An 18591-nucleotide genomic window follows, 5' to 3' on the forward strand; every position below is an offset into this window, starting at 1 on the left:
TAAGGCTTAGAGAGGGGTTGAGTTAGGGACAGAACCAGGACAAGAAGTTAGGTCTCTTGACTCCTATTTTATCACTCTTTACATTATAACATACTGCCCTCAGTATCTAGAGAAGGTACAATGCCCTCTAGCTGGTGTTTATGTCTCTCTAAGACTGTGGGGAAGAGGGCACTTTGTCTACCTTCAGGAGAGAGGGCAGGGAGGCGGTGGGGTCACTGACCTATCCTTATTGGTTGTGATACTGGAGGGACTTCCTCCCTGTTCAGTCTCCTTGGAGTCTTCCTCTCTCTGGCCGAGCCCAGGCAGATGCCTACTTCTCAAAGTCAGGCTAACCTTTCCCACAGTGTCCTGGCTCCTGTGGGCCCTGGGACCCAGGGTGGAGGCCCGGTCCAGGCTAAGGCTGAAGCTCTGCAGAGACTGGCCACCTGTTTGGGTAGAAGAAGGGAAAGAGAGAACCATAAACTCTTTGACAAGAGTCTACTGCTAAAGATTCCCAGGCAGGCCCTCAGAGACTGGCAGCCCCCAACTCCTGTACTTCCTACCCAAGGTCCCTTCTAATTCTGACATTCTCCATTGTTTTGTACTAATGTTCTATCTCATCAATAAGGAAAGGTCAGGGTCTTTTTTGTTCTGAGGTCCCTTCTAATTCTAACATACTCTGTTCTTTGTTCATGTTTAGGTCAGGGTCTTCCATTGCCTTCCCTAGCTCTCCCTTCTGGAGATAATTGCTGGGCCTCCTCCTTTTGAACTTAGAGCAAGAGAAGCCCAGTGAGATACTTCGAGAACATGGATTCTTAGGTCCTTTCTAGCTCTAACATTCTATATTCTATGAAAGGAGCAAAAGAAAATCTCAGTGTAACCAGTTCAAAATCTTCACATAATTTAGTACGAGTAAAAAACTAATGGTAATTTTATATACACACACATACACATACACACACACACACACACACACACACACACACACACTGTACTATGAGCCCAGGATACCCCTCTGCAATCCTGGAACCCTTCATTATTAGGTCAACATTATCTCCTCTTTCTATCTTTACCTGGGCCACATGAAACTCACAGCCTCCCCCAATCCCAAACCAGCAGGCCAGTCCCAGCCCCCTGCTCTATCTTGAGCCACCTCTCTTCGCCACCAGCTCCCTGTCCTGCCCTAAGCCCCCCTTACCATTAGGCCGGCCCCAAGCTCTTTCCTCTAGCTCCCTCAGCTGCCGACCCAGCAGTGCCATGTGCTGAAGCAAGTCCCGGTTGGTCAGCAGCAACTGGTGGATCCTGGCCTGGGCCTCCACTCTGGCAGCTGTCTCTGCAGCCAGCTGGTCTGTGAGTAGCTGTACCTGGAGAATTTCCATCATCACCCCATTTGTGGCCATTCTCAACCTCCACCTCTACCACCTAATTCTCATTGTGAAGGAATCACAGAATCAGGATTCCCAAATCAGAAGGAACCACAGAGGTTATTCTAATCCAAATTGGCCTTGAGCACTAGATCCCCTCTCCAACATTACCAGCAACTGCTCATTCACTTTCTACTTAAGACTTACAGTGACATGGAGCTCACTACTTCTTGGGCTGTCCATTCCATTTATGAAAAGCTCTTATTGTGAGGAAGGCAGTCTTCACATCAAACCAAGTCTTTCTCTCTGTAATTTGAACCCATTATCCCTAGCTCTTCCTTCTCAAACAGGTTAGCACAATGGATAAAGTACTGGTCCTGGAGTCAGGAAGACATGAGTTCAAATTTGACTTCATACTTTTACTATCTCTTTGAGCCTGAGTAAGTCACTTCATTTCTGTTTGTCATAAATGAAATATTTGTAAAGTGTTTAGCACAGTGCCTTCACACATAATAGGCGGGAAATAAATGCTTATTCCCTCCCTCCCCTCAAGCCAAGCAGAATCCTCTTTTTTAGGACTGCCCTTCAGATTTTTGAAAAAACATCTATCATGTGTGTCCCTACTGATCAAGGTCCTCTCTAGACTAAATTTCCCTATGAGGTTTCTTCTAAAGACATTTTCCTGCTAAAATTGAAAGGTTAGCCTCTTTTCCTAGAACACTATTGTAAGCTCCAAGAGGGTAGAGACTATGTTTCATAAAAATAGTGTCTTCCCCACACCTAGCACAGGACTTTCTACAGAGTAGATACATGATAAATATTTGTTGAGTGAGAAAATGAATGCTAGTAAACCTTCTTTGAGAAACCCACTCTATTTGCACAACAAAAAGGGAACAGATTGGGAAAAAAATATTTGCGGTAAATATGTCAGATAAAGATCTGGTTTCCAGAATCTATAAATGCTTGTTGAATGATGGCTCTCTAAAGAATGAATGCATCTCTCTAAAAGCAATATGCTCCCCGGTGGAGCAATGGTCAAAGAAGAAAAACAGAAAACAACTGAAGGATAAGACACAAAATGTTGATAGCACATGAAAAGATGTTTAATCAACAAATTAACCTACAAGCATTTATTAAACACCAGCTACATGCCAGGGACTGTGCTAAATGCAGGGAATATTCAGGAGCTCATATTCAAAGAGGGGGCAACATAAAAGAAATACACAGAGTGGAGGGAGGGTCAGCTTAGAGAGGAAGGCAATGGCAGCGGGGAGAACCAGGATAGGCCTCCCTCCAGGAAGGGTCTTAAAGGAAGCCAGGGATTCTGTGGAGCAGAGATGAAGAGGCAGAGCACTCCAGGCACGGGCAGACAGCTAGTGCAAAGGCATAGACAGAAGATGGAGTATGAGTGTGCTAGTATGGCTCCATTGCATTGTACATGGAAAGGAGTGGAATGTAAGAAGACAGACAAGGTAGATAGAATTATTGAACAAGGGTTGATGCGGCCAGACATATACTTTTGGTATTTGAATGGAAAATGGATTGGAGTGAGGAGAGACTTGAGGACAGTTGTCAAGTAGGAGGTTACTGTAATTGTCCAGGACAGAGATGATGATGCTTGACCCAAGGTGTTGGTTCTTTGAGTGGAAAGGAGGGCGTATATGTGAAAGATGTAGAAAAAATTTTTTTTACAAGATTTGGCAACAGATTGTATATGTGGGTTGAGAGAAAGGAGTGAGGGTTGATGCCAAGGTTGTGAACCTGGGTAATAGGAAAGATGGTAATTCCTTCAAGAAGAGCAGGGATGTTCAGAAGAGGGGTAGATTTGGAGGAAGAGATAATGAGTTCTTTTTTGGACATGTTGAGTTTAAGATGCCTTCAGGAACTCTACTTTGAATTGTCCAATAAGCAATTGGTACTATAGGACTAACTCAAGAGAAAGACTAAAGCTGGATACAGAAACCTGGGAATCATCTGCATAGAGTTTCTAACTGAATCCATGAATGAGACTACCGAGATAAATGGAAAGAAGGACTAGGACGGAACCTTAGCAGGCACCCAAAGTTAGTGGTTGTGCCATGGATGAAAATCCATCAAAAGAGACTGAGAAGAAGTAATTAGAGAGGAAAGAAGAGAACCAAGAGAGAACGATGCCATGAAAACCCAGAAAGGAGATAACATTCAGGAAAAGAAGGTAGTCAGCAGTGTCCAATGCTGCAGAGAGGCCCAAAAGGATTAGAATTGAGAAAAAGCCGCTATTCTTTACAATTAAAAGATCACCGGTAACTTTGAAGAGAAAAGTTTCAGTTGAATTGAAGAAAGCCAGATAGAGCATTTGGGAAACCGGGAGAGGGGAGAAAATAGAGGGAACCTTATATCAGCTTCTGTGGATTAATTGTTATCTCTGTGCAAATGACTCATACATCTATACATCCCCAGTTTTTCTCTGGAGTGAGAGTGAGGCTGATGACTTTGTAGAAGCCCTGCCTCACTTAAATCCAATTCACTTGCAAGTCAAGACACCATCCTCCTCATGTCATCGGTCCTCTTCAAGAACAAAGGACAAACAATAATCTGCCCCACTGGGGACCCAACTGGCCAATTCCAGTTGGGCAATGCTCCCTCCCTCCCTCCCTCCTTCCCTCCCTCCTTCCCTCCCTCCTTCCCTCCCTCCTTCCCTCCCTCCTTCCCTCCCTCCTTCCTTCCCTCCTTCCTTCCTTCCTTCCTTCCTTCCTTCCTTCCTTCCTTCTTCCTTCCTTCCTCCCTCCCTCCCTCCCTCCCTCTGTCTACATGGGGAATCATTCCCTTAAATGTGGGTATTCTGCCCAAAAGAATATAAATTTTAAGGGGCAGCTAGGTGGTGCAATTGATAGAGCACTGTCACTGAAGTCAGGAGGACCTGAGTTCAAATATGACCTCAGACCAAACACTTGATACTTACTAGCTGTGTGCTAGTAACTTAACCTCAATCGCCTAAAAGAAAAGAATATAAATTTTGATAGCTAAAGCCTCGCAAGATCTCTTGGGGCTTGGGGGGCTAGATTTTTTTCTGTCTTCCCTACTTATTTATTCTATCATTTTAAAAAATGGGGACAATTAACTCTTTTGTCCCATGTAGTTTCATTTATTTTCTTGATTTAATTGATTTATTGAAATAGAGTTCTGAAAAACCAGGCTTTGATAAAGCCCACTAGGATTCAAATGGAGCTATTTAACAATGCTTTAACCCCAAATCACTCTGGCTTTCACAACTGGCCAATAATGGGTTCCAGCCCAAGCCTCATTTGGTCATTGTTGGGTTCTGATGGCTCAGAGTAAGTGTAAATAGCAGTTGTTTCTGTTCTGACCAAAAACCCTGAGGATCTTCTGCTCCCAGTTTTATTTATTTGTTTATTTATTTTGAGTAGGCGAACTAGGCCATCTTTTGCCTCATTTCTTACCATGCTTTATTTAAATCACTGAATGGGTGTTGTCTCAGCCAAAATAAGACCTGGGGAAAGACCTTAGTGTAAAAAGACCAAGGTCTCTCACTGCATCTCAGTTGACCCTGGAGTAGAGAGTGAGGCTGATGACTTTGTACAACCCCGCCTCACTTAAATCTAGTTCACTTGCAAGTCAAGACATCACCCTCCTGATGTCATTAGTTTTCTTCAAGAATGAAGGACAAAAAGCCATCTCTCCTGAGTGGGTTTTACAAAGGAAGTTTACTAGCGTTCATTTTTTTCGTGAATATGAAACAAATATTTACTATGTGTCTATTGTGTAGAGAGCCCAGTGCTAGGTGTGGGAGACACAAGACCTTTTAATTAGACAAGCTCTCTGCCCACAGAGAGTTTACAGTGTAATAGTATTTTAAGAAAAGAGGTTAGACGTTCAATTCAAGGAGCACAAAAATGTCAAGTTATAGAGTACATAGGTATATTGATGGAACTCCATGATGGGGTCTAGAGAAGACTTGGACGGGGGAAGACACACGACAGCTGTTTTCAAATATCTAAAGGGCTGTTATGTTGAATTGGGATTATACTTGTTCTGCTTGTCTCAAAAGGGATGAACTAGGAGCATTAGGTTCAAGTTACAGGAAGATTTCAGCTTGATATGAAGACTTTCTGATAGTCAGAGCTGTCCATAAGGGCACGTAATAAACGCTTACTGATTGATTGATTCGATCAACAAGGTTTTGTTATTTCTTCCAATTCTCTTCAGCAGTAAGAAGGAATATGGTGGGAGTAATACAGGATTAGGGTTTGATGAGGCATGATTGATGACAGGAGAAGAGAGCAGGGGATTCAAGAGTGAAGAACAGTACAGAAATGAATGGGCTTACCAACTGGGAAGGGCAGAGAGTAAAGCCAGAGCAGGGCTGATGGCCTGGGACAATAGGGAGGAATGGAGGGATTGAAGGTCAGGGTGGGAATAAAGAGAAGGTTTAGGAAGAATGAGGCATAAAAGGGATAGAAAGATAAAATGTTATGCTCAGATAAAAAAAATTCAGAGTTCTTGAACATGAAAGCAGAATACTTTCAGAGGCATGATCAAAAGCATGAGTCATCCCTGTGAGAAGCTGAGGTAGAAGGGAAGAATAAGTCATGGGAATTGAGCAACTTGGAGAATTGGGGATTTAGGATATCTGCAGGGATATCTGAGGGAAGAAGGTGGGGTGGAGAGGAAGTCTGGGAGCCAAGCACTGAACTCACTGAGAAAAGAATGAGAATTACTTGGAGACAGGGACCTGTCACTAAAGTCTGAATTGGGTAATAAGAAGGTGAGAATGGTGGTAAAATGAGAAGGCATTCTAAAGTCCATCTAATCCAAACCCCCCATTTTACAAATGAGGAAACTGAGGCTCAGAGAGGGTAAGTGATTTGTCCATAGTCATAAACCAGTAAGTTTCAGAGGTAGGATTTGAACCCAGGTCTTCCTGATTCCAAGTCCGGCACTCTATCAGTATGCCATGCCTCTCCTTCAATCCAGTCATAATCAGAGAAATACAAATCAAGAAAGACTTAAGATATCACTTTATACCCACTAAATTAGCAAAAACAAATATCCAATGTTATCAGGGCTGCTGGGAAATAGGCACTCTATTACACTGTTGGGTGCAAGCCTTTTGGAGAACAACTAAGCAATATACAAAACTTATGATAACCTCTGTACTGGTGATACCATTGCTAAGACTTTCCCCTAAAAGTATGCAAAAAGGGAAAACAAGACCTATCTGGTTATTTTTTAAATAGCAAGAAGCTGGAAGCCACCTATATTCCCATGATTGAAGAATGGTTAAAATATGGTATATTGCTATAATAGAATATTATAGCACTGCAAAATGATAAATATAAAGGGTATAACAACCAAAATAACTCACACTTGTATAGGGGTTTTACGTTTACCAGTATTTTATATGCATTTTCTCACCACAACTCTGTTAGGCAAATGTTGTTATTATTTTGACGTATAAGTAAGGAAATAAAGGCTTAGGGAGTTAGGTAAGCTGAGGGTCCTGAAGCTAATAAATTGTAAATTGATTCTGCAGAGTTAGAGTGGTAGAACCAGAACTATAAACATATTGACTACAATGACATATTTTTTAAAAATCAAGGGAAAATAACACAAATAATACAACTGCATAAACATATGAAAATTACACAGAGCAGGTACATTTTTTGGCCATTCGTTTGGCTTCACTTTGTGAAATGTTGAGTGCTTTATGAAAAGCAACATGGCATAGTGGATAGAGAGCTGACTATGAAGTCAAGAAGACCTGCCCCTGATTTGTATACCAGTTTATGTGACCCTAATCACTTGACCTCTCAGGGTTCCAGGCCAGTGGTGTGAACTCAAATAGAAATGAAGGACACTAAAAGATACGTAAGGATCCCCGAGGGCAACATATTGACTTGGAGAACCACATAGTAACATGATCTATGCTTTATCATATTTTTGTTAATTTTGTTACATATTTCCCAATTACATTGTAATCTGGTTTCTGCTGTGCTGGGAGTGTTGTGGGGCCGCCTGGGCCAGGCAGGCAGAATGTTGAAACTTCTGCTCTAGGCAACTCTCTAGGACTATACATTATAGACCAAGTACCAAACTGCCCTGGTAAAGGGCATTCACAGCAGCAGTTCCCTATACCAATGAAATCATGGGTCTGGTCTAAATAAAATGGTTTTATGTAACACTGTATTTTAAAATTTTTTTATGTTTATCATATATACATACGTATTTACTTTCATTGATGGCTGAGTGTAGAATAAATTGTTTTTTACAAAAAGAAAAATACAAATTCTGTTTAAAGTGACATTTTTTAAAAATAAGGAGTGATGCTATTCAGCATCCTCCAAAGCACTTGAGAGTGTCTCATTTTATTCTCATAACGGGCCTGTGAAGGTCACACATAGTAGTATACCTTTTTTTTACAGATGGTAAAGGTAATGCATATACCATTATCCTCATTTTTCTGCGCCCCAGAGAGGTAATAGTGACTTGTGCAAGGCCATGCACCTAATAAATGAGAGAGCCAGGATTTGAATCCAGTTCTGTTTGTCTCCACATTCAGTGCCTCTTCCAACATACCAACACTGCTTCTCCAGTAAAGGAAAGGGTGAGTCTATGGTGAGACCAGAAGAATCTAAGGAAATGAATGATTCCAGGAGTACAGACATAGAATGATGGCAAAGGATTAAGCTGAGGACCATAGAGGGAGCACAAGCCCATGATCTCTTAGTCACTCTGAAAGCCACCCAGGAAAGCCCAGCCCCTGGGGAGCTGTCCTTAGGGGAGGAGAAGAGGGGGTGGAATATTACCTGGGCAGTGGCTACCTGAGCCTGCTGCCATTGCTGGAGAAGCTGGTGGTGGAGGAGCCGTGTGCAATGTGGAGTCAACAGTGGTGTTACTGGCATGGCTGATGACTTGGGGGAGGATTCTAGGTTTCTCGAGGGTGACCATGGCTGAGCACTTGCAGGGTGGGCAGAGCCAGCTCCAATGTCCTGGACACAGCAGCATACCTTGGGCAATGTTGGGAATAGAGAAAGGAAGAGGAGGCATAATGAATAGTTTGTGGGGCCCTCCAGGCCACACCTCAGGAAGGACTGGATTTGGTAGAAAGAGACAGAAATAGCGAAGCAGAGTGGTGAACATACCCAGTCACATACACACTGGCATCTTTACGAGTCTGTGTGCTTTGGTGTAGGTAGGACTCGAAATCTGACTCTGGCTCACACTTTCCTGCTGTGATGCATCTGGTTTCTAATAGCCCTGGACTCTCAGGGACACCTCTTTCTGGTAGAGATAGCCTGGTCTGGGAGCTGGGCTTGTATCACTGAGACACATCAACTTTCATTTACCCATTAGGTTTATGGAGGGCACACTGGCCTGGATAACTGAAAACAACAAATAAACCTGAAAGAACCCAAAATCCAAATCTTTTTTTTTTTAACTTTGGGCTAGAGAATAATAGCTTAGAGTTAAAAGGGGTCTCAGATGTCATCTATTCCAAATTCTGTTCGAAATAGAAATCCCTCCTGTAGTCCTCCTCATGGTGGTCACCCAGTCTCTATGTGAATGCCTTCAGTGACAGACAGCTCACTAGTTTTTTAGGCAGCTCGTTCTACTGTCAGATAGCTCTGGTAGGAAGTTATTCTTCATATTGAACTGAAGTCTGTTTTACTGAAAATTCCTCCCATTGGTCCTGATTCTGCTTTCTAGGGCTAAGCAGGACAAGTCTCACCCCTCTGTCACATGACAGTCCTTTTAAATATCCAAAGGCAGCTATAATGTCCAATGTAAGTCTTCTGTTCTGTGGCCCAAACATTCCTAATTCCTTCAGTGGATCCTTGTGTGAAATTGTGTTATGGGTCCCCTACCCTCCAGCGGGTCTTACTTTCTGACAAAGGGGCTCTCTGAGGGCCCATCTTTCCAATCAAATCAGTAGTTTCCCTTTCCCCCATATTCCCTGCCTGCCTCTGTCTGATCCCAGCCCACATTAGAAGTTCCCTGTCCTGATGTTAGATCTTTTACCTCTCTGGGTCTTTCCTTTTCCAGCTCGGTGTGACTGGTCTGTTCCCTCAGAACAGCTCTATCAGAGTCCCCGTCGGCCCCATCCTCCTCTCTTAGTTTCCTTCCCTCTAGGTGATATGCTGTAGGAAAGTAGAAGAGAGGAGGGGGTCTTTTGCATGAGGAAGAACTGGTCTGGTACTGCCCAGGAGTTACTGTAGTCTTGATGCTGTCCATAGGTTATCTAGGCAATGGCTCCACTTCTTCCAGGGTTTTTCCTATTTCATCCTCTGAGCTTACCCACCCATGTCTTGGTGGTTGGTGGGTGGGGTAGGGCAGAGGAACTGGAGTGAATGTAGTTCATCCCAGCAAATCCCCTCAAGCATGAGTTAGACATACATAAGTTCTTTCTAGTACCCCAGCTCTAATCATGGGGTCACTCTAGGGAATGAATTCCAAGAATAATAAACAACAATAATTATATGTTCCATGTCACTCTAAGGTTAATAAAACAGTTTCCTCACAATAGTCTTGTGAGGTAATCAGTACAAGTATTATTATTCCCATTTTATAGAGGAGGAAACTGAGGTGCAGAGAAGTAAATGATTTGCTTAGGATGACACAGCTGGTAAGAGTCAGAATCAGGAGTCCAAATCAAATCACCTGACTCCAAGATTAACACTCTTTGTATCATAGCAAATTATCTAGGACCCTCCCCTGCCTTGGCCTGATGGCTATCTTAGGGACATCCTAAGCAAAGTAAGTATATTTTAGGTGGAAGAGGTTGAAAGAAAGGTGAAGATGGAGTACCTGCTTGAGGCCTCTTCTCTGTGGGCTGGCGGTTCACTGTATCAGCACTGGGTAGAGGGTGTTGTAAGCTCAGCTTGTGGCAAACCTCAAAGGCCTGGCCCACTGTCCTCACTGCTCGAATGGCCTGGCTCTGCCCACATGTAGATGGACAAAAGGATACATTGGTACCCACTGTGTAGGACTCAGCCCAGCCCCTAATCCCACTACGGCCTGATCCCTTAACAGTGGTTATACAAGTTAACCTGGTGCTCATGGGATCGCACTTTGGATGTGTTGGGGGAAGGTGCACACCACACCATCCATCTTGGACTTTCTGTGTGGCCTCGAGGCCATGTGTAGCCCTCTAGGTCCTCAAGTCTGACCCTCTGACTGAATTCAAACTTCACAGAACAAATCCCCTTAATAAAAGGATTTGTTCTGTAAAACTTGGACTCAGTCAAAAGGCCACACCCAAGGACCTAGAAGGCCACGTGTGGCCTCGAGGCTGCAGGTTCCCCCTGGTTCAGGGGCTCCTTGTGGTATGACCACTAGTACAGGTTACAGAGGCGGGGGTCAGGCATGGGACAAAGGATGTGTTGGCCGTGGATGTTGCAATCTTTTACCTTCTTCTTAGACTTAAATACATTGCACCGGAAGGAGTTATTGTTCCCATCCCTGGCAATATAGCTGAATATCTTCAGGTCTTGAGAGTCATGGGACACATAGAAGATTCTAGGAGGAAATGTGCCATGTCAGCATATCCAACTGAGAAAACAGCAGTCTCTAAGTACCCCATTACCACTGGGTGCCCAAGGTGGGGTGGGGGCTACTAGTGACACCAAGGCTCCTTCCCCAAGACCAAGCTTCCCTTCAACTTTACCAGACCCAGGAGTGTGGGTCCCATGTCTGAGACTAGGTTTGGTGGCCTTCTTGCTCCAGGACTACTGACCATATGGAGGTGCTATTTTGTCCTGTGCCCTTGAATCCATATGAGAAAAGGATAGCACCTCAGTCATTTATTACCACTGAGCATCCTAGGATGGGGTCAGGTAGGTGGCGGTAGGATGACATATTGTGGAGGCATATTACCTTTTCTGAAAAACAGTGCCACAGAGAGCCCATGTAGGTGAGGGCCTAGGTCCCTATCCACTACCCGATCTTTCTTTCCTTATCACTGGACCATGGGGCATGAGGCTTCAACTCCAGTAGCACTCAGCAACTGGATTTAGGGACCTTCGCAACCTAGAACCTGCTGCTCTATGTGGACTAATTCCTCTGCTGTTTCACTGACCTACCTGGCAAAACCACCACCACTACCTTAGTCATCTATAACCATCAAATGCTCAGACACCAGCTTCTCAGCTTCTCACTACTAGAACTGTCCAGGACCAGGACTCCAGACATTTGGCCTAACTGGGAACTGAGTTCATGCTATGCTGATGACCTGACCACTGGTTTTTATAGACCCAGTCTCCCTGCTCCTTCTATCCCCTGTTCCCTGTTGTTTAGAGAACAGACTGCACTATCCTCCATCATCTTGGGATGGAGTTGAGGGGACCCAACTGACTGGCTAGCACACTTCCCTTATTTATACCAGTGACTCAGAGTAGCCAAAAATCCCTTTCTGCTCTCATTCCCACTTAGCTCTGCTCTACCTCTCCTCACTCCCTATTCTGTTCTATTGTTAACAAATTTCCCTTTATCCTAGACCTTTTTCTCTCATACATTTTCTATCTTCTTGAACTGATAGAAAGCTGGTTCCTTCCAGAAGACATGACATCTCTGTCTATGTTCTCTAGTACTGGATGTTTCTTCTTTCAAGCCTCTGGACATACTGGGCTGGCGGGAGGAGTAGGCATACTCTGCGCTTCTCTATTCTACTTCCAGACCTTCCCTCTGCCCTCATCACTAAGCATCCTGTCCTCCCCTTATATCCTTCCCTCTCCCTACCTAGCACTTGAAGTTATCAAATATTCTCTGGGTCCCCTTCACTAGTGGGCAAAATCAGCAGCATGGTGCATAGGGTTCAGGGCTGCACTTTTCTTTCTTAATAACGATAACATCTGGGGTGGGGGTGATGATATTCCCGCTCAGATGAATGGCATGACCATGTGCACCAGTCATTTTTACTGGGATAAGGGAGGTAATGAGGGTGACAATCCCTACCTGTAAACAGGGTCATGCATCACTAGTGTTCTGCTTTCTTCCCAGGCCCACTCCTTCCTCTGTAGAGAAGTAAAAAAAAAAAAAAAACAAAAAACACTCAACACCCCCCCCCCCAAAAAAAAACCAAATCAAAACAAAAAAACCCAAGAAACAAAAAATACAAGGCTTTTAGCACAGTGCTGATTAGATAAGGGCATCAGGAAGATAGAAGGAGAAAATGGGTCCCTGTCCTCAAACAGTTTCCAGTTTATTGGTGGAAATAGCCTTCATACGTATGGAATGATGAGCACATGAGGCAGCATGGTATAGTAGAAAGACCACTGGATTTAAAGTCAGAGGCTCTGAGTGCACACCTCTGGGTTGGGTGAAGCATTGATTGAGGGCATTAGTTGAGATGATCTCAAAGGTTCCTTCTAGCTTTGAATTCTATGATCATTTAATGACTGATACAGACTGAGTGGAGCAGACTACTCTTATGGGAATTTGGAGGAAAGAGGTCATAAAAGGTTCCTGAAGGTGGAGGTAGCACCTGCGCTGAGCCTTGAGGGATGAAGAGGATTCAGAGGATGGAGGAGTTCATAGGCTTATAGGATTTAGAATAATAGACTTTAGGGATTGTCTAATTCAACCCCTTCATTCTACAGATGAGGAAACTGAGACCCAGTGAGAGAAAAAGTGACTTGTTCATGGTTATACAAATAGTAAATGATATAATCAGAATTCAAACCTAGGTCCTCTTATTACAGATATAGCACTTCTTCTGCTAAACTACAGTGGCATTTGAGCAGAGGAAGAATGTGATCAGAGCTATACTGTGAGTAGATGACTCTGGTAGTATGAGCAGAAAAGACCCAGGAGAGAGGGACTGGAAGCTGATGTAGTAGTCCAGGCAGGGGGTGATAAGGGTGGACTGGAATGGAGGCCTGAGAAAGGGAAAAGGCCAGATGTAATGGAGAGACAGAACACAAGCCAGCCCCTGAATATGCCTGCAGTCTCGTGCTAAGGGCCAAACATATAAGGTTCGGGGCAGGAAAAGAAATGAGAGATTACTTATTTAATCTACCTGAAACTGTAGAGGTTGTGACTTGCCTAAGATCATAAATGAAGGTTATAAATGGAAAAGCCAAGATTCAAACTCAGGTCCTTTCACTCTAAATTCAGTGTCCTTTCTTACCACTACTCACCGGTGTCAGCCCTACTCCCTCCTTTCTTTCCCCTTCAGTGTCACCTAAAGGAGCTCCTGATGTAAAAGCTCTTCCCTACCCTGTGGTCTGATACATCTGGGAGGCTGTTACTAAGGCTACCTTAGCACCAGAGGGTGAGAAGGAAGTGGTGTGGTCATGGTCACTCTTTTTATGGAAGGTCCTGCTCCAAGAAGGGGGCTTCTCCTTGGAAAAAAGCTAGGGTAAGAGATACTTACCTTCTGCATCTTCCTGAGAATGACCTTCACACCATCAACAGACACCACGATGCTGACTTTCTTTTTCTTAATGTTTTTTGCTTTGAATTCACACTGGGGGGGAAAGAGATGTTTATCACTTGGAAGCAACTGGCATGGCTGGGCCACGCTAGGTACATTGAGCATCGACCAGGATCCCCAATCAACAATTTGCCTGCTGCTAGCTTTGTCAGAGGCAGAATTCTAAATTCTAGACAGAGTCACAGTCCATTATATTAGGGAAGGATCTTAGAACATAGACTGTTAGAGCTAGGAATGAGCTTAGAACATAGACTGTTAGAGCTAGGAATGAACTTAGAACATAGGCTATAAGAGCTAGGAATAAGCTTAGAACAGACAGAGCTAAGAATGAGCTTAGAACATAGACTGTTAGAGTCAGAAATGATCTTAGAATGTTGTTAGAGCTAGGAATCAGTCTGGAACATAGATTGTTAGAGTTAGGAATGAGCTTCGAACATAAACTATTAGAGTTAGGAATTAGCTTAGAACACAGAATGTTAGAGAAATGAATGAGCTTAGAACATATACAGAGCTTAGAACATAATTGTTAAAGTTAGGTAGGAATGAGCCTAGAACACAAAATATTGTTACATAGAACAAAGAGTATTAGAACTAGAACCTGGAAATTATTTAGTCTAACCCTCTTGTTTTATAGAAAAGAAAACTCAGCTGCCTGTTTCTTGTTATACGTAAGAAAAAAACAGCAAGAAAGTACTACAGCTGAAACATGGAATGTATTCAAGATGCTAACTAGGCCAAATGCATAAAATCTGAAACCCTGCCAGAGTCTCTTTTCCTATCCAAGTAGGGGAGGAGAGTCAGGGGAAAACTGTCAGACAGGCCATCTCATCTGTTCCTCCAGGGCTCTTGCCATCCCACAGGCCCTCCCTCTCCTCACTGTGGCTCAGTGGCAGAAGCCTAATATGCCTGCACTTAGCGCTCCGTGCCAGGGGGTCACCTTGGCTTCAAGGAGAGCAGGAATTATGTGAGTGGATGCTGGGATGATCTGCCTACTTGTCTCATGGACTGCCGCCACCTGGTGTCTTAGTAGGGGGAGGGAGAGGGCATAGGAATCTTTCTTATTTGAAAGTAAGGGCTGAGACTCTCTTTCTTCTTAGCATTTGCTTCCTCAGTGCTGAGTACAGTGCCTGGAACATAGTGAACACTTAATAAGGGCCTTTTATTCATTCATTCCATAGAACCTCACTCTGTATCTACATTTACGCAAACGCGTATGTGTGTGAGTTAATGTCAGAGTCCTTGTGGGAGTGTAAAAATGTGAGAATCTAAGTATCTGCGTATGTGTTCATGTGTGTTTGAGTGAAAGTAAGTGTGCCTACCTGTATCTGAGTGTATGTAAAAATGAGAGTATGTATGTATGTATATGCACCAATGAAATTGAGTGTGAAAGTGTATTTATGGGGGCAGCTAGATGGTACAGTAGATAGACCATCAGCCTTGGAGTCAGGAGGACCTGAGTTCAAATCCAGCCTCAGACACATAACACTCACCAGCTGTGTGACCCTGGGCAAGTCACTTAACCCCAATTGCCTCATGGGGGGGGGAAGGAAAGTGTATTTATGGTGTGGTACATATACGTATGTGAATATGTGCATGCATAATCATAGTAATAATAGCTGGCATTTTAAAAGCACTTTGAAGCTTCCAAAGAACTTCACAAATATCTCATTTTATCCCTACAAACCTGGCAAGTACAGTAGATGCAACTGTTTGTATTCTTATTAAAAATAATATTGATGATAGTAGCTAGCATTTATATAGTGCTTATTATGTGGCAGTCACTGTGCTAAATGCATTACAATTATTTTCTCTTCTGGTCCTCATAACAACCCTGGGAGGTAGGTGCTATTATTATCCCAATTTTACAGATGAGGAAACAGAAGCAAACAGAGGTTAAGTGACTTTCCCAGGCTAATAAATGTCTGAAGCTAGATTGGAATTCAGTTCTTCCTTACTTCAGGCTCAGTGCTCTGTCCACTGCACCATTTAGTTGTCCCTAGTACTGAATAAATATTTATTGATTGATTGACATGAAAGTGATATAGACTGCCTTTTCCCCCTCCTATTTCCTGATCCTTCCATTCAAAATGACAACCTGGGTAAAGAGCCATCATTCCTCAGACATAGCAACTCCTACCTTTTGAAGCTGAAGGAAGGAATGGGGGAACCAACAGTAAGAATGAATGGAGTCTGTGGCCACTAGTCCCATGCACTTGCCTCCAAGTGCTCAGAGAAAGCCTCAAAGACACATTGAGGAGGAGGTTAAGGAGAGCGACGGCCCCAGCCGTCGCTCCCTCATCACACGTACTTTGAACTATAGACTCCCCCCACTTACTCAGGACATGGTTCTAAAGAAGCCTGGAACTGATTCTCCTTCCTCTGAGCCTCCTCTGCCTACCAAAGAGAAAGACAGGGAGGAGACAGCCTGCTATTGACCATTGTTTTGTTTTTAAAGAATAAATAAATCAGCGTGGTATAGAGACCAGAGAAAACACTCTTGATCTCAGAGCTAAATATGTCTTGCCTGAAAACGGATGAGCAAAATGTTTAAAAATGCAAATTGAGTAATGAACGTTGTGTCCTGGAAAAAGCAAAAGCCTGGGAGTCAGAAGACCAGAGTGGGAGGGAGAAGGTTAAGCCCCGGTTCTCTCTGTGTGACTATGGGCAAGTCGCTTCTCATAGTTAAAGAATCCTGAAATCTTGAGTGGGAAGAGATCTAACAGATAGATCGTTTACTCCAATCTCCTCATTCTAGAGATGAATCAGGGCTGTCCCCGGGAGGATTTTCTGTCTACTAAGTCTAGTGCTTTTTCCACTATTACCAATATTGTCCCTCTGGCTTTCAGTTCCTTAATCTGTAAAATCGGCATGATAATACTTGTTTCACCTACTTCGCAGGATTATTATAAGGAAAGCATAATAGAAATAAAGGCTATTATAATCATTATTTAACGAGAAAGGTAGTAATCACTATCTTATTAATGGCTAATGCTCTTCATGTAAGATGAAAGGCACTTGAAACTCAATTCTGTCTGTGTGATACAATATTAGGGCCAACAAGGTCCATTGACTTCATGAGATCCAAGACTACTCCCTGAGGGGCCCCGAGTCCTCTGGCCTCTATCTTTTATAGGAAGATCATCAGGAAAGTTTTGGGGTCTGAACTAGCTCTTCTCCTGTCTCAGTGAGATGTTAATGGCTTTTCTGGGAAGTAGGAAGGGGACAGCTCACTCTTGCTATTGGCTGGAGATGAATATAGGAACCTTTCCATGTGCTGCCTGGCACAAAGGAAACCTAACTTAGAAGAAATCATATTCTCTTTCAACGAACAAGAGGAAGTCTAGAAGACTTCAAACCCATCTGAAAAGTTATTGAGCCGAAATCAATCACACTTTATCCTGAGAATACATTCTGAGAACAGAGAAGTAATGTGGTATAATAAAGTGTTGCCCTGGCAGTTCAAGAGGCCTGGGCTTCACTGCCCTGCTCAGATACTTACTGGCCATATGACTGTGGGCAAGTCACATCTCTTCTCTAAGCCTCACTTTTTTAAATCTGTGAATTGGGAAAAACATCCCCTGTATTACCCACCTCATAGGGATCTTGTAAAGCAGGTTTTTGCAAAACTTAAAGCACTATAAGAATGGTTCTTATTTTAATTGTTATTCTAGGGTATATGAGGAGAAACCAGGCAGGATAATGGCTAAGGGAAAGAAGTCCATGGCAGTATAGTGTGTATTTCCAGCAGAGGGAGAGGAGCCATTAGTTCAACCAAGTCAAAGGCACAAATGTACGTGAGATTTTAGGATGGAGAGTGGTAAGGAGTGGGAGGAGCTTTATTCGTGATCTCAAAACCAATTTTAAAGGGCTCCAAGTTGTTTTAGTTTAGAACTCAGTGATGATGATAATAACTTGATTTCAATTTAAGATGTATCTGTCAATAAATGTGCATATACTTTATATGTGCGTATGTGCATGTGTGTGTGTATACATATATATAAACACATATACATAAATGTATATTAGACTACACTGGACTTAAAAGTTAGAAAACCTAGATTTCAGGCCAAGTTCTGCCACTTCCTAGCTGTGTGACAGGACAAGTCACTTCAGTGTCCTAATCTGTGTAATTTAGATTAAAAACCTTCACCTGCTACTTACTTACTTGTAAGGATCTTGTAAGGATCAGATGAGATCACAGGAGTAAAACACTATAGAAAAGCCAGTTGTTGATCATCTTCTTCTATTCAATCCATCACTGATGCTAGCATGAAGGTAACTCAAAGTTATGAATGCTGGGTTAGCAGAAGACAGGTTCTGGTAACTGAAATGGCCTAGAGTATAGCCTGAAAATGGTCTGCTTCTCTGACATCTCATTGTTGTTCAGTTGTGTCCAACTCTTTTTTTTTTTGTTATTTTTAGGCAATGGGGTTAAGTGACTTGCCCAGGGTCATACAGCTAGAAAGTGTTATGTGTCTGAGGCCGGATTTGAACTCAGGTCCTCCTGAATCCAGGGCCAGTGCTCTATCCACTGTGCCAGCTAGCTGCCCCTAAACTCAGGCTCTACTTTCTTTCTTTTTTTTCGGCTAGGCAGTGGGGTCAAGTGACTTGCCCAAGGTCACACAACTAGAAAGTGTTATGTGTCTGAGGTTGGATTTGAACTCAGGTCCTCCTGAACCCAAGGCCGTTACTCTATCCACTGCGCCACCTAGCTGCCCCTATGTCCAACTCTTCATGACCCCATTTGGGGTTTTCTTGGCAAAAGCACTGGAATGGTTTGCCATTTCATTCTCCAGCTCATTTTACAGATGAGGAAAC

At 43.2% G+C, this 18591-nt stretch overlaps 1 protein-coding gene across 1 annotated transcript in view; it reads right to left on the bottom strand.

The window, feature by feature from the left end:
- LOC110194979 (carboxyl-terminal PDZ ligand of neuronal nitric oxide synthase protein-like) overlaps positions 1-18591 on the bottom strand; it is a 34713-nt gene that overhangs the window by 7769 nt on the left and 8353 nt on the right. The window contains exons 3-10 of the mRNA XM_020967607.2: positions 13714-13806; positions 12294-12352; positions 10751-10859; positions 10149-10278; positions 9363-9481; positions 8150-8350; positions 1178-1343; positions 221-425 (exon numbers count right to left, since the gene is read on the bottom strand). Of these exons, the coding sequence (XP_020823266.1) occupies positions 221-425; positions 1178-1343; positions 8150-8350; positions 9363-9481; positions 10149-10278; positions 10751-10859; positions 12294-12352; positions 13714-13806 (1082 nt within the window). The remainder of the gene's footprint in view (positions 1-220; positions 426-1177; positions 1344-8149; positions 8351-9362; positions 9482-10148; positions 10279-10750; positions 10860-12293; positions 12353-13713; positions 13807-18591) is intronic.

This window comes from Phascolarctos cinereus, unplaced genomic scaffold, assembly GCF_003287225.1.
Source record: "Phascolarctos cinereus isolate Bilbo 61053 unplaced genomic scaffold, phaCin_HiC Scaffold_2;HRSCAF=192, whole genome shotgun sequence".
NCBI classification, from domain to species: domain Eukaryota; kingdom Metazoa; phylum Chordata; class Mammalia; order Diprotodontia; family Phascolarctidae; genus Phascolarctos; species Phascolarctos cinereus.